This window comes from Hypanus sabinus, chromosome 13 (genome assembly GCF_030144855.1).
Source record: "Hypanus sabinus isolate sHypSab1 chromosome 13, sHypSab1.hap1, whole genome shotgun sequence".
NCBI classification, from domain to species: domain Eukaryota; kingdom Metazoa; phylum Chordata; class Chondrichthyes; order Myliobatiformes; family Dasyatidae; genus Hypanus; species Hypanus sabinus.
Window position 1 is genome coordinate 81,837,002 of NC_082718.1, and position 23,090 is coordinate 81,860,091.

The window sequence follows — 23,090 nt, forward strand, 5'->3', positions numbered from 1 at the left end:
TGAACTTTACAAACTGCTACACAGAGTTGTCCAACACAGGAACATGCCTTTTGCATGCTAATCAGTCTCTAAATTTCCAAGTGATGTTTTCCTTTCCATGAACTTCAAATAGGTTAAGGCATTATTCCTCGGAGCATAGAAGATTGAGGGGAGATTTGATTGAGGCATACAAATGGACATAAGCAGGCTTTTTCCACAGAGGTTGAGTGGGACGACAACCAGAGGTCTTGGGTTAAGGGTGAAAGGTGAAAAGTTTAAGGGGAACATGAGAGGGAGCTTCTTCACTCAGGGTCGTGAGAGTGTGGAACGAGCTGCCAGCACAAGTGATGCATGCAAACTTGATTTCAACATTTGAGAGAAATTTGGATAGGTACATAGTTGGTAGAGGGATGGAGGGCTATGGTCCCAGTGGGAATAGGCTGTTTAAATGGATTGGCATGGACTGGATGTCTCTAATGTTTTCCACTAGTTTCCCAATTACTGACTGGGACTGTAGTCTCCTAGTTTATCACTACTGCCCTTCTTGTATATGGGAACTTCAGTCTTGCAACTGAAGATGACTCAAAAATCTCTTTCAGAACCCCCAGCAATCCCTTCCCTTGCTTCCCATAACATCCTGTGATAGATTGCATTAGATGCAAGGATTTGTGCTAACCACTACGCTACCATGGTAGTGTACACATTGTAGATAGCACATTGCTTTGCAGAACCAGTGACCTGGATTCAATTCCCACCACTCCCTGTAAGGAGTTTGTACATTCTCCCCTTGACTGTGTGGGTTTCCTCCCAGTGTCCAAAGACGTACCGGTTAGTAGGTTAATTGCTCATTGTAACTTGACCCGTGATTAGGCTAGGATTAACTAGGGGGAGTTGCTGGATGGTGTGGTTTGAAGGGCCGGAGTAGACAATTCCATACTGTATCTCAATGAATGAATTAAGGTGTGTCAGTATCTCCACAAAATCCTTTCTTGATACATACAATTTTCTAAGCCTTGGAGGTGTGGAAATCTTCATCCTTATGAGAAGTAGTTGCAATTAAGAGGCTGTGGAGGAAAAGGCAAAAATGGTGCCAATGATTGTTGGCAAAGTGACAACAAATTTCATTATGGGCGTGTGGCAGCAAGCGGAGTGGACAGCATTGGAGCAGTAAGACCAATTGATGGAGGATAGCTGACGAGGAGGGATGAATAACTGCGAAACGCATATGAGGGATGATTGATAAGTTTGTGACCTAAGGTAGAAGGAGTCAATTTTAGAAAACCTAGCACATTTACTTTTCAACATAGTCCCCTTCTACATTTACACATAGTCCAGCGGTCATGGAGCATATGGATCTTGGACGTCCAGAAAGTGTCCACAGCAGGGGTGATTGATAAGTTTGTGGCCTAAGGTGGAAGGAGATGATTTATACAGTTCTTGTTACATGAACATGCAGGTCAACTCTTTGAGTGATTATGCAGAAAGTTTGAAGTTAATAACTCATCTCCTTCTAGCTTAGACCATGAACTTATCAATCACCCCGATGAGTTATTAACTTCAAACTTTCTGCATAATCACTCAGAGTTGAACTGCATGTGCATGTAACGAGAGCTGTATAACTCATCTCCTTCCACCTTAGGCCACAAATTTATCAATCACCCCTGCTGTGGACACTTTCTGGAGGTCCAAAAGCCATATGCTCCATGGCCGCTGGACTAAGTGTGTAAATGTAGGAGGGAACTAGGTTGAAAAATAAATGTGCTGGATTTTCTAAAATGACTGCTTCTACCGTAGGCCACAAACTTATCAGTCACCCCCCCCCCCCCCACCCCGTACGCTAGCAAGTAGAGGGCATTATTTGAACCCTTTACATCCTTGCATTTCTGTTTTCCAGCACTACATCCCTCATAACATATTTGACAAAACATTAAGTGAAAAGATGATGTTCAACTTGGATTTATTTGGGAGTGTTCCTTTTTTTTGGATCAGTTTTGATTTTTATACGTCCATCTGTTTGACATTATCTTACATATACACATTGCTTTTAAATGTCAATGTAAGTTGTACGCGCAGTATTGCTAAACAGAATCCTGTATTGCGTTTACATATTTATGAGTCACAATTTAATAAAAATGGGTTTGTTTCTTCGTAAAAGAAAGCAACTGCACTAGAGATGGTACTGAATCCTAATTTTGCTTGACACACTGGTTATGGTCATTGAGTCAAATGTCATTTAAAAATTTTGTCCAGAGACACTAAAATCAGTAATCGAAGTTTTCTCCAGAGACTCAAAAAACAGTAACCAATTCTCAGGCTTCTCTTTCCTGAATTCTTCTGCTAGCAGTGCAATGCCGAAGCATGCAATATTAACAGAAACAATTTTTATTACTATTCAAGGTAACAAATAGCATGTCTTCAAGTTAATATATTCAGCAACAAATACATAAAATATAATGAGTTTGGAGATCCTCTATCCCAGCTTCCTGCAATCAGTTAGCCAAAGGGAAATAATGCATTCTGTTAATATAAAGCAACATTAATAGTAATAAATCAAGAAATGCAGACAACATATAAAATTGCTATGACAGTGAACATGATGCATAATGTATCTAAATTGAATAACTTCTTGATCATCAAGGATCATCTCACCAGCCCCTTGGGCGTCATGGACATTGGACTGAAAACCACGTGCCCCCGAGGAGTTGCCTGGCAGGAGAAGTGTAATGGCTTGTATAATATGTCCTCATTCATCTTCTTGGCAGAATACCTATATGTTTCAAAGCATCCTTATAATTAAAGTTCTGGCATGTTGGGAAGGTTTCATTTTTTTAAAATCAGATGATGTAGTGAAGCCTTCTTTAGATGTCCAGAGATGACGGTAGTGAGTAGTGGCCTTCTTGAACAATGGTGAGATCAGTGCTAGATCAAATGTGGCTTTGGGTTTGAAAGTTTATGCCATCTGGATATGACATTACAAAGGAAAGTCTACTCGTTGGTGACACCAAAGTCTTAAACCAAAAGGTTTAGTTTTGAGTAGAAATTTGTTAACATTTTCTATTTGCTTTTTGGAGTAATGGGTGACTACCATTATTTTGCAGAGCAAATAAATATCTCTTAGTTGTTAATTCTGGCAAAACCTTGGGGCATTATGAGCCACATGGAATAAAGCGAGAGGCAAGAGGGAATAAAGATGCTGGAAATCTACAGCAACACACAAAATGTTTTGAAGGAGCTCAACAGGCTTATATCTATGGATGGGAATAAACAGTTGGCATTTCGAGCCGAGAACTTTCATCAGGACGGAACATAGTGACACTGATATCCTTTTCTGGGATGCAAGTCACTCTTTACCACTCTAAAAGCTGCTGTGCAACAGTCCAATATACAAACATTTGTATTTTCTTCTGCTGATGAATCAAAATTGAGGTTATTGTATCACTATGTCCGATTATGTTCATTATTGATGGTGTGCACTCAGCATTGTTAAACCCTCAACATTGAAGCAGCTTGGTCAGAATACCTCGGCCCGAAACGTCAACAGCACTTCTCTCTATAGATGCTGCCTGACCTTTTGCGTTCCACCTGCATTTTGTTTGCGTTGCTTGAATTTCCAGCATCTGCAGATTTCCTGGTGTTTGGTCAGAATACCATTTACTGAGTCGCTTGTGATAATCTGACATTTTTTTCTATTAAACTCTCCAAGGTAGTTTTTCTCTGGGTGATTCGGTTTCTTCCCACCATCCAAAGACCTATTGATTGATAGGTTATTGGTCATTGTAAATTGTCCTGTGATTAGCCTAGAATTAAATCTGGGATTGTTGGGCAGCACAGCTCGAAGGGCCAGTAGGGCCTATTCCATTCTGTGACTCAATAAATAGATAAGTTTGGTTGGTAAGAGTAAATATATTCTAAAATCACTTCTGTGACAAAGATCAAGAAAAAAAAGAGTTTGCCATTTTTTTTGTTGCTAAAACAGTGGTTGTCTTTGACATTGCATTCAAACAGGTTTAATTTTGAGTTCACTCGATAATCATACCAGCACTTGAATTGCTATTGAGATCAAAATTATGTCAGTGGAGTGGGTTGTAATCAGGATGTTTGTTTAAAATTCTGCATGGATTGGAAGTACAAATATCACAAATTCATTGTCAGAGAATAATCGGGAATAATTATCTTCTGTACACCACTAAGCTTGCACAATGGATCAAGACCACAGCTGTGTGGATTATTGTCAATTTAACAAAGACCATACTGAAAGGATGTATTTAACTTAAAATTAATTATATTTAAAAAGTAATTTTAGTATTTTATTTGACTCACTTCAGGAATTGTATTTAATTTATTTCACTGAAAAAAGTAGTTTGGAACAACATGCTTTTGCCAGTGTTTAAGTTCTACATATTGTTCTTCTCACGTAGTGAATTAATGGTATTTACATATCCCCATTCCAACATGTTGGTCCATGGCCACTTCTTGTGCCAAGATGAGGCCACTCTCAAGGTGGAGGAACAACACGTTATATTCCTTCTAGGTAGCCTCCAACTTGATGTCATGAATATTGATTTTTCCTTCCGGAAAAAATAAATTCCTCCGTCTCCTCTCTTCATCAATTTCCCACTGTGGCCTCTTAGCATATTTCATCTATCACTTCCCCTTGCAAACCGTCATCTTTCCCTTTCTCCTATGGTCCACTCTCCTCTTGAATCAGGTTTTTTCTTCTTCCGCCCTTTACCTTTCCCATGCCCCTGGCTTCACCTGTCACCCTCCAGCTAGCCTCCTTCCCCTCCCCCTCCCCACCTTTTTATTCCGGCATCTTTCTCCTTCCTTCCCAGTCCCAAAGAAGGGTCTAGGCCCAGAAAGTCAACTGTTTATTCATTTCTGTAGATGTTGGCTGACCTGCTCAGTTCCTCCAGCATTTTGCGTGGGTTGATTTATATATCTTTCTCTGCTTTCTATGCATTCAGCCAAATATTTATCATCTGAACAGTATTTAGATGCTTGCTCCTACCACGATTTGTTGCTTATGTGCTGGTTAGTTGGATATTGAATACAACAATGATATTAATTTATTATTGTCACTTCTACCATGATAAAGAAATGCTTTTATTTGCGTTGAGGTAATAAAAAGAAAAGCAGAATGCAAAATAGAGTCAAGGGATACCACGGATGCTGGAAATCCAGAGAAACACAATGTGCTGGAGGAGCTTAGCAGGTCAGGCAGCATCTGTGGATGGGAATAAACAGTTGATGCTTTGGGCTGAGAAGGACTTATCAGGACTGGTAAGGAAGGTGGAAGAAGTCAGACGAAGAAGGTTGGTGGTGGGGAGTGGAGGAAGAGGTATGAGGTGGTGGGTGATAGGTGAAACCGGGAGATGGGGAGGAAGTGAAGTAAAGAGCTGGGAAGTTGATTGGTAAAAGAAATAAAGAGCTGGAGAAGAGGGAATCTGATAGGAGAGGATGGAAGAGCATGGAAGAAAGGGAAGGGGAGGAGCACAAGAGGGAGGTAATGGGCAGGTAAGTAGAGGTGAGACAGGGAAAGGTGAAAGAATGGTGGGGGGGGGTGAGGTCAATTACTGGAGGTGTGAGAAATTGATTGTTGCAGCCACAGAGAAAATATAGAGCAGCTAAACAAAGTGCAAGCATCACAATGAGGTAGGTTGGGAGATCAAAAAATCATTATCTGCTTGAAAGTGTTCAAAAGTCTGATCACAGTGAGATAGCAGTTGTGCTTTAGTATTTTGGGGCAGCATGGTAGCATAGTGCAGGTGGCCCAGTTCAATTCCCACTGCTGCTTGTAAGGAGTTTGTACGTTCTCCCCACGGGTTTCTTCCGGGTGCTCTGGCTTCCTCCCACAGTCTAAAGATGTACCAGTAGGTAGGTTAAATGGTCCTTGTAAATTGTCCCATGATTGGGTTAGGATTAAACTGGGGGATTGCTTGGCGATGCAGCTGAAAGGGCCAGAAGCATCTATTTTGTGCTGTACCTCAGTAAATCAATCGATCTTGTGCCTGTGAGAGAGAGGAGGAGAAAAGCAGGGAGCTTTGCTGAGCAATGGGAAGTATATGCAGGGATGACTGGGTTGCATTCACAACTCTCTGCAGTTCCTTGCTGTGATGCGGTTAGTGTGCTTTCTGTGTTGCATCATTAGAGATTGGTAAGAGTCATCTGGGATATGCTGATTTTCTTCAGCTTCCTGAGGAAATTGAGGTCCTAGTATGCTTTCTGGTCTACGTGGCTGGACCAGGACAAATACCTCATTTCCATTATAAGCAGTCATGAGCCTAGATCTTCCAGGATTCAGAAGTAATTCTGTATTTTTTTTAAGGAGTCTTTGAAAATATGCATGCATCTTTCCTCTCTCTACTTGGTAATCTCTTCCTCTCACATAGCATAGAATCTGTATTTCAGGAATCTAGAGTTGGGGATTTGAATAACATGGCTTCATTGGGGATATTAGCCTGGAAGAGGACAGTGGATTTAGATGATTTTGCAGAGGGTACATTGATGGTATCTTCCAAGTGCCTTGAGTTGTCTTCTGTGTCCAAATCTCAAAAGGATAGGAAAAGGCAAAGATCACTGCTGCCAGAGAGACCACCAGATCTTTCCCTTGTGAAGTCTTGACCTTTTTCCTCAGTTTACATGCTGCTGGATTGAAGGTGAATCCAGCATTGGCTCTGGCACAGCAACATTGGAGTTTAATTCCCTCTGCTGTCTGTAAGGAGATTGTTTGCTCTCCCTGTGATTGGGTGGGATTTCTCCGGGTATTCCAGTTCCCTCCCACATTCCAAAGATAATGGGTTAGCATTAATAGGTTGTGGGTATGCTATGTTGGTGTCAGAGGCATGGCAACACTTGCAGACTAATGCTGGCACATCTTGGACCTTATGTATCATTGACATAAACACCAAGTTTCACTGTTCTTTCAATGTTTTGATGTTCCGAAGACAAATAAGGCCAATCTTTCTTTATCTTGAGAAACTAAATTTCACCATCAACGTCTGCCTTCACCAAGAGGTGGCATTTGAGATGTGAGAAGCGATTCCTGTTTCCAGTGTCTCACCATGAGCCTTTACTGTCAGAGAGAGGTGCTGTACAGGAAGACAGCTGGGTAGCAGATTTTTGTCTTTATAAGACCCACTGCCTTGTTTGCTTAAGTGAAAAAGTTGACTTTGGCATGGAGCTCCGCATCCATTCGAATGTGTACTGGATGGTCATGGACGAGAAGGAAAAGAGAATATGATATTCTTAATACCAAAGCCCTACAGAGCACATCACACAAATTTCTCATGCTTGGGGCTCCAACTATTAAATACTTGCCAAGAAATCCAGTCGTGAATTCAAGAGAAACATCTGTACTCAGAGACTCATAAAAGTATGATCCGAGGAAGGCAAGAGAGAAAGAGAGAGCTGAAGGAAGAGGCGATGGCATGGATTGTATTGGGCTGGAAGGACTGACTGGCCAATTCCTGTACTGCAGAAAGAGACCAGAAGGTGGCATTTGACACATCATGTTTCTGGCAAATCTTGACCAGAGTGATTTTGTCGACTTTTAGAAATCCATTTGCCTTGTCAATTCCATAGTTTATCTGTTGTAAGCATCTCAGTCTCAATCATTTCCTTTTCCAGATGCACTTACTTCTTCAACATAATAGGTTATCTGCCCCAATAAAACTTGGCCAAGCCACTTACTTCTCCCCCTGCCAATCAATCTGCCTCATCACTGCCCCCCTCTCCCTGTCAATACCCCTCTCCACCCCATCACTACCTCTCTTCTCCCTGTCACCCCTTCTCACTATCAATATCCTTCCTCCTCTCATCACTACCCCTCCCCTCCCCATCAGTACTTCTCCTGTCACTATGCCTCCTCTCCCCCAACACTACGCCTCCCATCCCCATCACAACCCACCCCCACCCTGTCACTACCCTCCCCACCTCATCACTACCTCTTCCCCAACACTACGCCCCCCAACTCATCACTACCCTTCCCCTCCCTGTCCCTACCTCTTCTCCCCGTCACTACCCTTCCTCTCCCCACCCCATCACTACCCCTCCTCCTCCCATCACTGCCCCTCTTCCCACGTCACTACCCCTCTACCCCCTCCCCATTACTACTCCCTCTCCTCGTCACTCCCTGCTCTCCCCGTCATTGCCCCCTCTCCCAGTCACAACCCTCCTGTCCCCGTCACTTCCCCCTCTCTCTGTCACTGCCCCCTCTCCCCGTCATTGCCCACCCTCTCCCTGTCCCTAATCCCCCTCTCCCCACTAACCCCCCTCTCCCCGTCACTGCCCCCCTCTCCGACACTAACCACCCTCTACCCGTCACTAACCCCTCTCTCCGTCACTAACCCCTCTCTCCGTCACTAACCACTCTCTCCCCGTCACTAATCCCCCTCTCCCCGTCACTAACTCCTCTCCCCATCACTAACCCCTCCTGTCCCTGTCACTTCCCCCCCTCTCTCCATCACTGCCTCCTCTCCCCGTCACTGCCCCCTCTCACCGTCACTGCCCCCTCTCACCGTCACTGCCCCCTCTCACCGTCACTAACCCCCTCTCTCCGTCACTGCCACCTCTCCCCGTCACTGCCCCCTTCTTCGTCACTAACCCCTCTCCCCGTCACTAACCCCCTCCTCCCCATTACTAACCCCCCTCTCCCTGTCACTGCCCCCTTCTTCTTCACTGACCCCTCTCTCCATCACTATCCCCTCTCCCCATCACTCCCCGTCATTGCCCACCCTCTCCCTGTCACTACCCTCCTGTCCTGTCACTTCCCTCTCTCTGTCACTGCCCCCCTCTCCGTCACTAACCCCCCTCTCCCCGTTACTAACCCCCTTCTCCATCACTGCCCCCTCTCCCCGTCACTAACCCCCCTCTCCATCACTCCCCTGCTCTCCCCGTCATTGCCCACCCTCTCCCTGTCACTTCCCCCCTCTCTGTCACTGCCCCCTCTCCCCATCACTGCCCCCCTGTTACTAACCCCCCTCTCCGTCACTAACCCCCCTCCCCGTCACTAACCCCCTCTCCCTGTCACTAACCCCCCACCCCGTCACTAACCCCACTCTCCGTCACTAACCCGCCCTCCCTGTCACTAATCCCCTCTCTATCCCTCTCCCCGTTACTACTCCCCTTCTCCTTAACTCCCTCTCTATCTCTACCCCCCTCCTAATCACTACCCCTCCCCATCCCCATTAACCTTGCCTCCTCAGCCCCGTCCTCTCCCTCCTCCTTTCCCCCACCCCTTCCCACCACACTGCTCTTTCCCTCCTCACACCCACTATCCCCCTTCCCCACTCCACCCTATCCCACTACCTCCCCTCTCCCCCACTCTCCCTCTCCGCTCTACTCCCTCCTCCGCTTCCATCTCCCACTTGACCCACTTCCCTTTTCCTCCCTCGACAAGCCACTCCCCTCCTCTCCCTTTACCCTCCCATCTGCACCCCATCCCCTCTTCCTCCACCCCTCCCCTCCCTTCATCCCCTCCAACCCTGCCCCGTCCCTTTCCCTCCATCCTCTCCCTTCCCCTCCCCTTCACTCCCACCATCTCCCCCTCCCCTCCCCTCCCACCATCTCCCTCTCCTCCCCTCACCAGCCACTCCCCTATCTCCATTTCCTCATTTCCCTATCTCCTTGCATCCCCCCATTTCTCCCCCTTGCCCCCCACCCGCCGTCCAGTCCGCGCGCCGGCGAAGCGCGAAGGGGCTGCGGCGCGGACGCGGGGGCGCGCCTGGCGGGCGGCGGGGGGCGCGCGTGTCCCCGCGCCGGCAGCTGCACGCCCTCGAGCCGCCAGTGGAGGCTGCGCTTCCCCAGAAAATCCCTCTGCCTGCAGTCCGCTCAGCGCCAGCACAACGGAGCTGGGCTGCTGGAGCGACGGCACAGGAACATCTCCGCTTCCCAACAGCTCTGTCATCTACAGAACACTGATAAAGGAGCAAACGAGAGGGGGAAAGGGGCCAGATGCAGATGTTGTGAGGTGCAGCCAGAATTATGTGTCACCCTTGGCCCTACTCTGCTCTGAGGACGAGGAACTGCTGAAGCACTTTTTTTTTCTTCTTCTTCTCTTCTGGTTCTTTCCCCGGGATGTTACTGCTTTCGGGATCTTTTTCCTCTTGCTCCCGAATTATGCAGCTGTTCTGAGAGAAGGCGAGAGGCAGCCCGGCAGTATGTGCCCTTACTGCTGTAAATCTACACCAGGTTCCCAGTCAACCTCTTGATGCTCTCTACACTTCTGCTTTACAAATATGATGAAATGGCAGCCCCGGAAGAAGGTGAGAGGGACTTCGAGAGAGAGAGGGAGAAATCCTACCCAAATCCAGTTGCTGAGACGTGTGACAGTGACTGTCACTCGTCCCAAAGCAAAGATGCTGTTTGGATCGTGCTTGCTTTTTGCATTTGATGATTACACACCACTGTTAACGATTTACACGTTTCTGATCTAATGCTGCGGAAAACTTTTGCCCCCCCTTTAATTATTTTGCGATTCTTTGCGAAAATAACCAGATATGAAGCAACCCAATAGCATTGGCTCAGTTTAATTGTGTTCACTGTACAGTCCTGTTCACACATTGAATGTGTGCAAAATCAATATTTGCAAGTCTACAGCACACAGCCAGTTGATGGTACTGGACTAATAATTAATTGTTGTAGGATATGATTTATGTATATGATTCTGGATGTCATTTTGCACGTGGATAAATGTGCTTGTGAATTTGATTAAGGTCACATATAGGTGGGTAAATGCATTGAATGCTGCATTCTTGAGTTGTTTTGAGGGTTGCTGGAAATGTGTCGAGTCTTGCTGAACTCCGAGTAGAATTTTTCTCATACAGTTGTCTATTCAAAATTTCAAACATTTTATGCACCGTAGCACTTCTCAGTTTTGGATTTTGTAAGTAGATGCTATATGCAAGCAGATTGTGCAGATGAAATAGTTGCATGTGACAGTTTCATAGGAAACCTTTATTTTTAAATGAAGTAACATAAAATCGGCATTCTCTATTGGATGCAGGAATATCTCGCACCAGGCAACTGCTTTAGAAATTATACACTGTACCGTATAGAGAGTAATGTGCGGGTCCCACTGGGGGGCGTAATGACATTTTTTAAGCTAGGGTTAGCAAAAGTACATTTTTATATTTAAAAAAAACTAGATTTTAACGATGTGCTTTAAATATTTAATAACACTGATGCAGGTCACTGAAAGGTGGGGCGCGCTAAGAAATGTCACATGTCCCTCCTTATTCATTGTGTGATTAAATTTTAGCAGTAATTTGCTCTGGATGTTGTTGTGGGCTGGAAATCTAGCAAAAATTGCCAACTATTGTTAAACAGATGTTAGGTAATCCACAGTATTTATTTCATTATGAGCACAGTTTGTGTTTGTGTTCAGTTGGGGAGGTTTAATTGCGAAAAAAAAGCACATTGTGATTGCACATTAGTAAAATGGTACTGGAAAACACCCATTATTTCCTGGTTTGGTTGGAAAGTCTTAATTCTCTTTTTTTTGGTGTGTTTATTTATTGAGCCATGGTTTAGTAGAGTGTACCATTTGTCAAAAGCAATGAGTAATGTGTGTGCCACCACATAAAATTTCTATTTCCTATTACAGCATGGTAGTGTCGTGGTTAGCACAATGCTTTTACAGTACCAGCAAACTGGATTCAATTCCCGCTGCTGCACATAAGGAGTCTATGCATTCTCCCCGTGACCGTGTGGGTTTCCTCTGGGTGCTCCAGTTTCCTCCCACAGTCCAAAGACCTAGCTGTTGGGAGGTTAATCGGTCATTGTAAATTGTCCTTTGACTAGACTGGGATTACTTCCAGAAAGGCCTATTCCGTGCTGTATGTCTATAGCATATTTTAAAAATATTAATGGAAATGGATAGAGAGAGGAAGTGTTTAGGATGGTGGTGAATATTGGTAGCATGGGTTGAGGCATTTGTTGTGATGTTCATTGAACTCGGCAGTTAGGTTGCAGAAGATTCATCACCTCAGTGCGCAGTTGTTGGCATTTCTCTCCGGGAGTGCTCACGTGTATTTAGCCCCTTGTTTGCTTGCCTCAGCGGTTCGCACAAAAGCTTTACTGTGCAGGCGACCTGGGTACGATTCTGCCCGCTGCCTGTAAGGAGTTTGTACGTTCTCCCCGTGATGTCTGGGTTACCTCTCACAGTCCAAAGATGTACTGGTTGGACGATTAATTGGTCATTGTAAATTGTCCTGTGACTGAGGCAAGCGATTGGTGGGGGGTGGGGGAGCTGTATAAGCGTGAGCACTCCCAGGGAGAAACACCAACTACTGTGCACTGAGGATGTCACCTCGACTGGTGATGAAATGTCTGCAAGCTAACTGCCAAGCTTGCTGAACACTGCAACATCAGAGAAGAAGTGTACTTTTCTGTGTACTCTAAGCATTCAAGTAGATAAGCAATAATTTGCTGGTTCTACCCCATTCATCGCAACACTAAAATATCTCACTAGTAAAGTTTTCCTTTCTAAATTCATGGAATAATTTACAATTTTCAAGCATCGTAACTGTTGGCGTATTGCCCATAAAATGCTGTTTTTGTTTAGAGAAGGTGTTGCAAAGGGTTAAGGGTAGTGTGACGTATTTAATAAAGCTCAGCTGCTTAGAAAGGTTTGGCATGTTTACTATGGGGGGAATTGTTCAGCGGGAAATGGCTGGATGCTCAACTATTCAGGTTCAGACCGTGTTATTGAAAAGTGGCTCCTGGGAGCAAGGAGATGCCGAGCTTAAATTTACGACGCAACGTTAAAAATGAGCCAAGAATGGAGAGTTCTGAATGGGCTTCACTGCCTTCAAACCAAAAGATTGACGACGTCCTTCCTTCCTGCGGAAAAGGTGCTGCAATTTAAAGGTTAAAATGCACACGCAATCTCTGGTTAATTTATTAATAAATTCAGTGTTGCAACACGTTGTGTCAGAAAGCCGCAACTTGCATTGATAAAGTGCTTGGAATGTAGGAAAGAAATGTCCCAGGCACTTTGCACGGGATGTGAGAAAAACAGATGTAGATCCAAAGGTCGACTCCAGAAGTGACTTAGAAAAAGGGGGCTGGCAGTACTTAGAGGCGTTGGGACTGTCAGTACTTAGAGGCGCTGGGACTGTCAGTTGGTTTAGGAAGGAGTGGTGGGTGAAAGGCTGGCCAGAATGGAAATGGGGAGTTTTTGGTCTTGAAGAGGTTGTAGGATACCGAGCTATGGAAGGCTGAAGCCATGTAACGATAGAAAGAAATAGAAGAGATTTAACATTTTAAGATGGTGATTCATCAGGTACCAAGTGTTGGAGAGCTAATTGAACTTGGGGTGGGTGCTGAGGAGTTGAACAGAATCTGATGCAATACAAGACTGCGATCTTTTCATTTACCTAAAATTTTCAACTGAACCTTAAATTTCTGCTTGTAATAAATGTAATGGTGAAAAGTATACTTGAGGTTTTATTTGTCATTCATGTTGTTATTATGATACCAACAATTTCATTTAATTTTCACAAAAATGTTCTATTGGCATGTAGCCACTAGATATTTCTACTCAAGTCAGAACTAATATGCCCCATGTAGATGCCTAATCATACACTTTGAAAATTTATTTTAAAAATGTCATTTCAATTTTACTGCAAGCCATCATTGTTTCATTAAGAGGAGGCTAATCAGTCTATCAGGTCCATGCCAACTCCATGTAATGTAATGTAGTTTGTTGCATTCTTCAGTTCTTTCCCAAGAGCCTTGCAAGTTATTTTCCTTCATCGAGATGGCTGTTACCATCACACATTGAGGCAATGATGTCCAAATCATAAACAGTGGCCTGGCTTAAAAAAAAATAATGTTTTCACCGTGATCTGTGCCACTTGGTCCTTTAGCCATTAAATACTGAGAACAATCACTTTTTGATAATGGAACACTGCCATGAAACTTTCACGTCTATTCAATCTCTTAAACTTGTTCCAAAGAGAACAATCACATCTATGCAAGAGGACATGGCTTTAAGGTAAGGGGTGGGAAGTTCAAAGTGGATATTAGAGGAAGGTTTTTTACTCAGAGAGTGGTTGGTGCGTGGAATGCACTGCCTGAATCAGTGGTGAAGGCAGATACACTAGTGAAATTTAAGAGACTATTGGGCAGGTATATGGAGGAATTTAAGGTGGGGGGTTATATGGGAGGCAGGGTTTAAGTATCGGCACAACATTGTGGGCAGAAGGGCCTGTACTGTGCTGTACTATTCTCTGTTCTATGCTGTGCAGTCTAAGCTGAGATCTCTTTGAAGCCATCAGTAAATATCTTCTGCACGTTCTTTTAGATCAGAGTTGATTGCAAGGCTTCAGCTGTCGCTAAACCAGTAAAAAGTTCAGCATCCTGGATTTTATACTCTGTTTTTATATCAACAGATATTCTCATAACATGTCCTGTCACTTTCAGAGATCTAGTCACATTTATACCCTCAAAACTAACATTTCCTTTGAAACTGCATTTTTAATTTTGTTTACCTGTTCTTTCTATCAAAATTTATCAGTTCATATTCCTTTATTGTGTTTTAAAATATTATCTGGCATGCTTCTATTGAATTAATATTATAAACAAGTTCCATCACTGACCCCTGGGTCAAGTGATAGAACTTGTAGATAATGTTCCATAAATAGAAGTAGAGAATGCTGTGAAAGCCCGATGCATCAGACAGTGATCATGAAGAGAAGCAGAGTTAATGCTTGAGGTTGATGTCCTTTCATCGGAATGGTTCCATCGTTTGTTCGTTCATTATGAGCCATGTCGTATGACATGGTCGATCATGGTTGTTGCATGATCATGATTGCTCTTGGCAAATTTTTCTACAGAAGTAGTTTACTTCTGGGTGGTGACTTTACAAGATGGGTGACCCCAGCCATTATCAATACTCTTCAGAGGTTGTTCGGTGTCAGTGGTCGCAAAACCAGAGCTTGTGATATGCACTCACTGCTCATATGACCATCCATCTCCTACTCTCGTGGCTTTACATGACCCTGATTGGGGATGGGGACTAAGCATGTGCTACACCTTGCCCAAGGGTGACTGCAGACTAGACTTATATTATCTTCAAAACCAACACCCAACTGGAGAGATCATCAATCCAAAATGTTAGCATTGCTTTTCTCTCCAGAAGTGCTGACTAGATGAATATTTTGAGCAGTCCACATTTCTATTTCAGAATTCAAGTATCTGCAATTATTTTTTTTTCATTTTTGACAACTGACTTCCATCTTCATTATGATTACAGGAAAATAAGATATTTCTTACTTGAATCTTTTTTAATCGTTTCACAACCAATATGCCACTTTTAAAATACAACAATTCTAAACTCCTAACAATCCTAAATATATGGATGTGTGATATGTAGAAACGTAGAAAACATACAGCACAATGCAGACCCTTTGGCCCACAAAGCTCTGCCAAATGTGTAAATGAGATGAATGAGTTTTTAATTTGTTGTCAAAGTTGGCATTGAGAACTACCAAGACAACACAATAACTCCAACTTTCATCATAATTTGTGTTATTATTTCTTATATTGGGCTACAACAGGCAACAGAAGCTTGGAGGTCATTAAAAGAAAAGTATCAACCCCCCCCCCCCCATACAAAAACTAACAGATCACCCTCCCGGAAAATGGCAGCTCGAACATCAAACCCCAAATCTTCCCCTGCAATAAACTAACATATCACCCATAAGGGAAAAAAACCCAGCAACAATAACATCAAATCTCCAACCCCCTCTTTCTCACACAAAGAAGCTAACAAATCCCCCACATGGAAAAACACCAACAAGAACATCAGATTCCAAATCCCCAACCCTTCCCTCACACAAAAATTAACGTATCATCCACAAGGACATCAATCTCTAAGCCCCAACCCGATCGCAACAAGAAAAAAAACACAGAAAACTGAAAGAGACCAATATAAACTACAGTCCACGCCAATAATTACATAAATGTGCTCATTGGACAATCATCACTTCAATTTCTATTGCAGCATTAACATAGAAAAATACAGTGTGATTCATAAAGAGTGCTATCAAACAAGTTTGACGTTGAACCAAGTGATGTAATCACAGATGGTGAAAAGCTTGGTTCAGAAGAATGAGTTTCATGCAGCATTTTAAAAGGAGAGCTAAAGGAACAAATAGGCTTAAGAAGAGACATCAAAGCTTAAACCCATGGCAGCTGAAGGCATAACTGCTGATGGTAATATATTTAAATCTGAGAATAATCAAAAAGCTAAAATTGGAGGTCAACTGATAACTGAGAGGGCAAGAGAAAATTACAGAGCTTGGGAGAAGTAAGGCCTTAGAGAAATTTGAAAACAAAGGTGTGCATTTTGAAATGGAGTCCAGGCTTAACAATGTAGGTCAACAAAAATAGGATTGTTGGATGAACTAGTTCTGCCCCCCAGTTAAAACATGTGCAACATAGTTTTGGATGAACAAAGGAAACTGAGCCAAGGTTGAATTTTAATATTCAAGTTCAGGAGTAACAAAAGCATGGTGAGGTTTTTAGTCACGGATGAACTGATGTTAGATAGAGTCCAGTGATTACTCTGATTGATGGTGATTCTAAGTGGTCTGAAACTAATTTCAAGTTATATCAACCTGCTTCAGTTTAAGACAGATGGCAAGGAGTGGAGTGAAGGTAGAGGACTGGGAACAATGTGACAGAGATGAAATAAAATTGCCTAAAACTTATTTGGAAGAAATTATTGTGCACCTTTTACAGGAGATTAATACTTATGGTGAGATCAGTCGACAAGTCAGAGACAGTTGCATAGTTGAGGGAGCTATTAATGAGGTTCTCCTTATGGAATTCCAAGGAGCTGCAGTGATAATTCCATTGATTTCCTTTGCAGTGTTGCTTAAGAAATCATCGGAAGATATGGTTGAATTTTCTTGCTTTCTTTTCTGTACCTATGATTCAGTATTTGGAAGCTTGGTGAAGATGAGACAGTTCTTCATCTTTTAAGCTCATTGAGTTAGAGTAAAGTATGAGCTGTTTAATAATTAATTGCATCATGTCAGACAAATGCTGGGCAGAGTGTGGATAATGTAAGTTCTTTATAGTAGGGTGAAAATGTAAATTTCTTGTTAATAGTTCAGATATGATAAATAATAGATGCCCGAGAATGAGTGACAGACTAACTCAATCAAATGGTTTTCATAAACATTAACTCTGAAATAATTACAAAGGAATTCAAAGTGAAGAAATTGGATGACATAAAGCTGGGGTAATCCCTTGCCAGCTTACATCCGTTACTGAGTTATTTAAATTTTAGAGAAAAAAGTGTCTGTATTTTTACTCAATTTTGCATTTATGCTTGAATATGCAGATGTGATGCAGTGGTCATTATTTAACTCAGTGTAATTTACATAATAATCACACTTCATGATTAAATATTACCTATGTCAAAACTCAGGAAAATTCCATATTATTTAACATGTGTAAATATTTTATTACTGATGATTTACATGGCCCTATAGCTTTTCCTTTAAATTGGTTGTTGTAAAATGGATGTGATTCAATGGTGATATATCAGAATTGGGTTTAGTATCACTGGCATAGATCCTGAAATTTGTTGTCTTTGCGGCAGCAATACAATGATATATATATATGATATATATATTAAATAAGTGGGGCAGAAATGAATAGAAAAAAAGTAGTGAGGTAGTGTTCATGTGTTCAATGTCCATTGAGAAATCAGTTGGCAAAAAATCAGTTTCTGAATTGTTGAAGGTGTGCCTTCATGCTTGTGTAGCTCCTTCCTAATGGTAACAATGATATCTAGGCATAACCTGGGTGATGGGGGTCCTTTTGAGGCATAACTGCTTGAAGAAAGTTGACAACTCTGCATTATTTTGATCCTGTGCAGTAGCCCCACCAGACCAGACAGTGATGTGGCCAGTTAAAATATATAACACCAATATGGTAATGTCAGAGTCCGAAGAACTCTTATCTCTTAGTACAATTTAATAATAATTTTAACTATTGATTAGCTTGTCATAGCTATATTTGTAATCTACAAGTGCTCATGGCAGCCTGCTCTCCAGGTTGGAAGTGAAGTTTAGAGGATCAGAACCAAAAAGAGACAGAAAGCTAGAAGAACCTCAGTGGGTCAAGCAGCATCTCATCATCATCATTATGTTCCATGTTGTATGACATCATCATTATGTGCCGTGTTGTATGATGTGGGCGATCATGGTTGCATGACCATGATTGTTCTTGGCAACGTTTTCTACAGAAGTGGTTCGCCATTGCCTTCTTCTGGGCAGTGTCTTTACAAGACAAGTGACCCCAGCCATTATTAATACTCTTAAGAGATCGTCTGCCTGGCGTCAGTGGTCGCATAACCAGGGCTTGTGATATGCACCAGCTATTCATACAACCATCCACAACATGCTTCCTTGGCTTCATGTGACCCTGATTGGAAGGCTAAGCAGATGCTACTCCTTACCCAAGGGTGACCTGCAGGCTAGCAGATGGAAGGAGCCCCTTACACCTCCTTCGTAAAGATGTGTCTCCATCCCGCCACACACAAGCAGCATCTGTGGAGGCAAAATGTGGAAGTTGACATTTTGGATTGAGACCCTGCATCAGGATGTCAGGGTGTTGCCTGACCAACTGAATTCATTAACTTTTCTGTTATTTTTGATCCAGATTCCAGAATCTCCAGTGTCTTTTATTTTTGGAGGAATGGATTTGTGCAAAGACATCTCAGGAAAGAGAATAAACAGATCCTTATGTTCAGAAACATGAGAAAATCTGCAGATGCTGGAAATCCAAAGCAACACATGCAAAATGCTGGAGGAACTCAGCAGCCCAGACAACATCTGTAGAAAAGAGTTAACAATTGATGTCTTGGGCCAAGACCCTTCTTCAGAACTGGAAAGGAAGGGGAGAAGTCAGAGTAAGAAGTTGGTGTGAGGGGAGGAAGAAGTGCAAGGTGGCAAGTGATAGGTGAAACCGGGAGAGGGGAAAGGGGTGAAGTAAAGAGCTGGGAAGTTGATTGGTGAAAGAAATAAAGAGTTGGAGGAGGAGGAATCTGATCGGAGAGGATAGAAGACCAAGGAAGAAAAAGGAGGAAAGGAACAGCAGAGGGAGGTGATTCTTTAAATAAATAACATTAAAATAATTAATTATAACATAAAAACATGAAAGGACATCTTCAAGGACTGATGCCTTAAAAAGGTGGCATCCGTCATTAAAGATCCCCATCATCCAAGACATAGCTTGTTCTCATCACTACCATCAGGAGGAGGTACAGAAGCCTAAAGGCACACACTTAATGATTCAGGAACAGCTTCCTTCTCTGTGCCATCTGATTTCTGAATGGAAATTGAACCTATGAACACTACCTCATACTTTATTGTCTCCTATTTTTGTACTTCTTATATAATTTAACCATTATTTATTTAATTGCAGTAATTAATAGTTTTTTTTTCTATTATACTACTACAGCATGGCAACAAATTTCATAACATATGCCAGTGATATTAAACCTGATTCTGAATCTGAAAAAGAGTTGGAATTTTGTGATTTGATCAGCTAGCATCGGACAGGTCCAGATCCAATTTCCCAATCACAAAATAGTTTGAATGACGAACATGTCAGGATTAGAGGATATCAGTTCTGGTAGCCAAGCATTGAAATAACCCTTGCGTATTCACTCATATCTGAGTTGTTCAGTGGTGTAGGATTAGTGTACCATGCTTGCTCTGTTCTATCTGCCACTATAACTGCTCTTTTGGGATGATTGCTGTGAAATGCATAGGACTGAATTGTGCTGTCTCCTCTTGTACAGCTAATTCCCTTTACTTGTCAGGACATCCCAGGAAAATCATCACTCGCTGTGTCGAGGAATTTCTGGAACAAATTAAGACCTGTCATCTTTTCTCCCTTTAAATTTTCCTTGCGTCTGCTGTGATTAGAACTTCTGAGGCATTGGAGGGCAGTTTGGGCCGGTACAATGGTGACAGTTTCTGAGCAGATGAAATGGATGCTCCCTCATGCTTGCTGCACTCTTCCATGAAATTGTGGCTGATACTTTACATGGACTCAGTGGTTCCCAACCTGGGGTCCACGGACTTCACGGTTAATGGCAGGGGTACATGGCATAAAAAAGGTTTGGAACCCCTGCCTGGACTGTACTTTCCTGCATTCTTAGATGTCTCCTGTTTCCAAAACTGTGATACTAAAGCCAACTGGCTGCTGATACAGCTGGAATAGAACATGAATGGGAGCATAGAATGCCCAGTAATTGCTCTATCTGCTGCTCAATATAAACAATTAGTTATAATATTAGCAGCTCTGAAGCTGTAAATTGCTTTGTAAGGACCACAGCCTTGTCGTGGTTTGCAGGCTTGAGTGCCTTGGTGACCCAGAGAGCTATGTTGGCTGGAATCAGGGCACTGTGCTTTGGCTCTTGGTTGGGTCACCCATGCTAAACAGGTCAAAGAGTAGAGGCCAGACTAAGAGTGGTCCACTGGTCCTCCAGTTTCAGGGTTCACCTCAGGGCTAAAAACCCTGACTGGTAAAACAAAATTGTTAAGGAAACAGCAATGAGCAATCTTTCTACATCTGAGTGCGATGATATTCCTGAGTCTCCAACTCTCCTGGGGCCCATGGACCCATTGCTCAATGGTATTGGTCCATGGCATAAAAATAAGGTTGGGAACCTCTGGACTAATGGGCTAAGTGGCTACAGTAAATTTCCTCTCAGTGTGGCAAGTGACAGTAGTGAAAATTGAGAGGAAGCTAACGACATAATGGAGGAAGCCCAGAGCACCACCAGAGATGGATGACCTTCATTGCTGCCCTAAGCGCCACTAGCTTAATGGGCAAATGAATGTTGCTTTGTAAACCATAAACTACAATACAGGATGCCATTCAACCCATCATCCTTACTGGCAGCCAAGAGATCAATCCCATCAGTCCCATTCTCTGCCTCCTCTTATCCCTATGACCCTGCGTCTCAGTTGCTTGTCAGTCCCCTTTGATGCTCTTGTCAACACTGAGACGAAATTTACTATAGCCATTTAACTCACTAGTCCAGGGATTCCCAACCTGGGGTCCATGGACCCCTTGCTCATTGGTACCGGCCCATGGTATAAAAATAATGTGGGGGACCCCTGCAGGAGTACATGTTGGGATCTGGGAGGAAACCAACAGAAAGCAAAGGGCATATATACTCAGCTGGAAAAGAGTTTCACACTGTCACCAGGAAAATGTGTAAACTATGCACAGACAGCACCAGGGGTCAAGATTGAACCTGTCTCTTTGGAGCTGTACACCACTATGCCACCTAATACAGATATTAAATAAAAACAAATGGATGAAAACTATTATCACTTTCTCTCCGACTCAGTGCTTCACCTTCCACCTTATCAGATGCTGCATTTGTCAGATAATTTTATCCCACAGCTCTGATTCAATTCACACTTTGAGCACATCTTCTCACCCTCCCCGGTGTTGAGTGGAATTAGTACAAATTCTAACTCCATACAACTACGTCAGACTTCTGTTAATTCATAAGTCAAGTAGAAAACAAATTCTAATACCCAAATCCCAAACAAAAGTATTTAATAATATTATTCCCAAGAGCAGTGCCCTGATGGGTGTTTGTTTCATTTCAAGAAGGGAATTAAACAGAATTTTCCCATATAAAAATAAAAAAATCCACCTATTATTACAATTTAAGCATCTGCAATAAGATCTTGTCTCAAAATGCTCAACTGTTTATTCATCTCCATAGAATCAAAATCAGAATCAGGTTTAATATTCGCCAGTATACGTTGTGAACTTTGCGGCAGCAGTACAATGCAATACCTAATAATAGAGGGAAAAAACATGAAATACTGTAAGTAAGTAAATAAATAAATGTAAAATAGTTAAATTAAATAAGTAGTGTAAAAACTGAAATAAAAAAAGAAGTGAGGTGGTGTTAATGTCCGTTCAGAAACTGGATGGCAGGGGTGAAGAAGCATTCAGACTTCTGTACCTCCTTCTTGATGGTAGCAATGAGAACAAGGCATGAGACCATAAGACATAGGAGCAGAATTAGGCCATTCAGTCCATTGAGTCTGCTCCGCCATTCCATCATGGTTGATCCTGGATCTCACTCAACTTCAAACACCTGCCTTCTCGCCATATCCCTTGATGCCCTGACCGATCAGGGAACTATCAACTTCTGCTTTAAATATATGCACAGACTTGGCCTCCACTGCAGTCTGTGGCAGAGCATTCCACAGATCCACTACTCTCTGGCTAAAATGGTCCAGCATTTTGTATGTGTGACCCAAAGAAGGGTCTCAGCCTGAAACATCAACTGTTTATCCATTTCCATGGATGCTGCCTGACCTGCAAAGTTGCTACAGCATTTAATGTGTGTTGCTCATGCTAATTTCAATGCCTCCAAACTTCAATTACAAGTGAGAAACTGATAGTAAAGCCATTTAACTATCAGATATTTCCAGAATTGTACAGCAGCTTTATTTTAATAATTAAATTTTGAGGTCATTTCCATTGCTGTACTTACAGCCAAGAAGCTATTTTCTCATGACAATGGCTCGTGCTAACAGGTACATGCTGTTTTTCTGCGGACCACCTCACTCATGGTTTATTCAATAACTTAACAATTGTCAGGGTCATCTCCTACTGTTCCAAAAAGCAAACTCCACACTTTTCTGGAGATAGCTATCTATAAAATTACTTCAGTTACAGGATTATATTATTGCCATATATTCGATCAGTGCAGTTCTATTGTTATAAGCAATATATATGCATCCATTACACTCAAAGGTGACTGAAAGTGAAGGAAGGTTATTCTCAAATGCAGGAAATTTATTTCAATCACAGATTTAATGCAGGATTTATGGATGAATGTTGGTTCTAATGTAAAATTGCTCCAATTGACACTTAAAATCCTCTTTAATTCAAATGACAGAGTATTTCATTGTGACACCTCTGCAGTGGCATGTCTTATGCAGACGGCGGGCAACCTGCTGATACACTCTTCAGTAATCATAATTGGAGCAAGCCAAAGTGCAGGAATTCTACAGACTATATTATGTATTTCATAGTACCACCACCAG

General features: G+C 42.5%; 1 protein-coding gene across 7 annotated transcripts in view; it reads left to right on the plus strand.

The window, feature by feature from the left end:
• The window catches only part of ttc28 (tetratricopeptide repeat domain 28), an 886,755-nt gene that overhangs the window by 271,617 nt on the left and 592,048 nt on the right, over positions 1-23,090 (plus strand). The window contains exon 1 of one of the 7 annotated variants that reach the window (XM_059988052.1): positions 9,692-12,846. The exons of 4 other annotated variants lie outside the window; for them this stretch is intronic. Coding sequence is in view for 2 of the 3 variants with exons in the window: in XM_059988050.1 (XP_059844033.1) it covers positions 12,747-12,830 (84 nt within the window). In the remaining variant the exon portion in view is untranslated. Of the gene's footprint in view, positions 1-9,691; positions 12,847-23,090 lie in introns of those variants that run through there. 2 more of the 7 variants (XM_059988050.1, XM_059988051.1) reach the window with 2 other exon arrangements.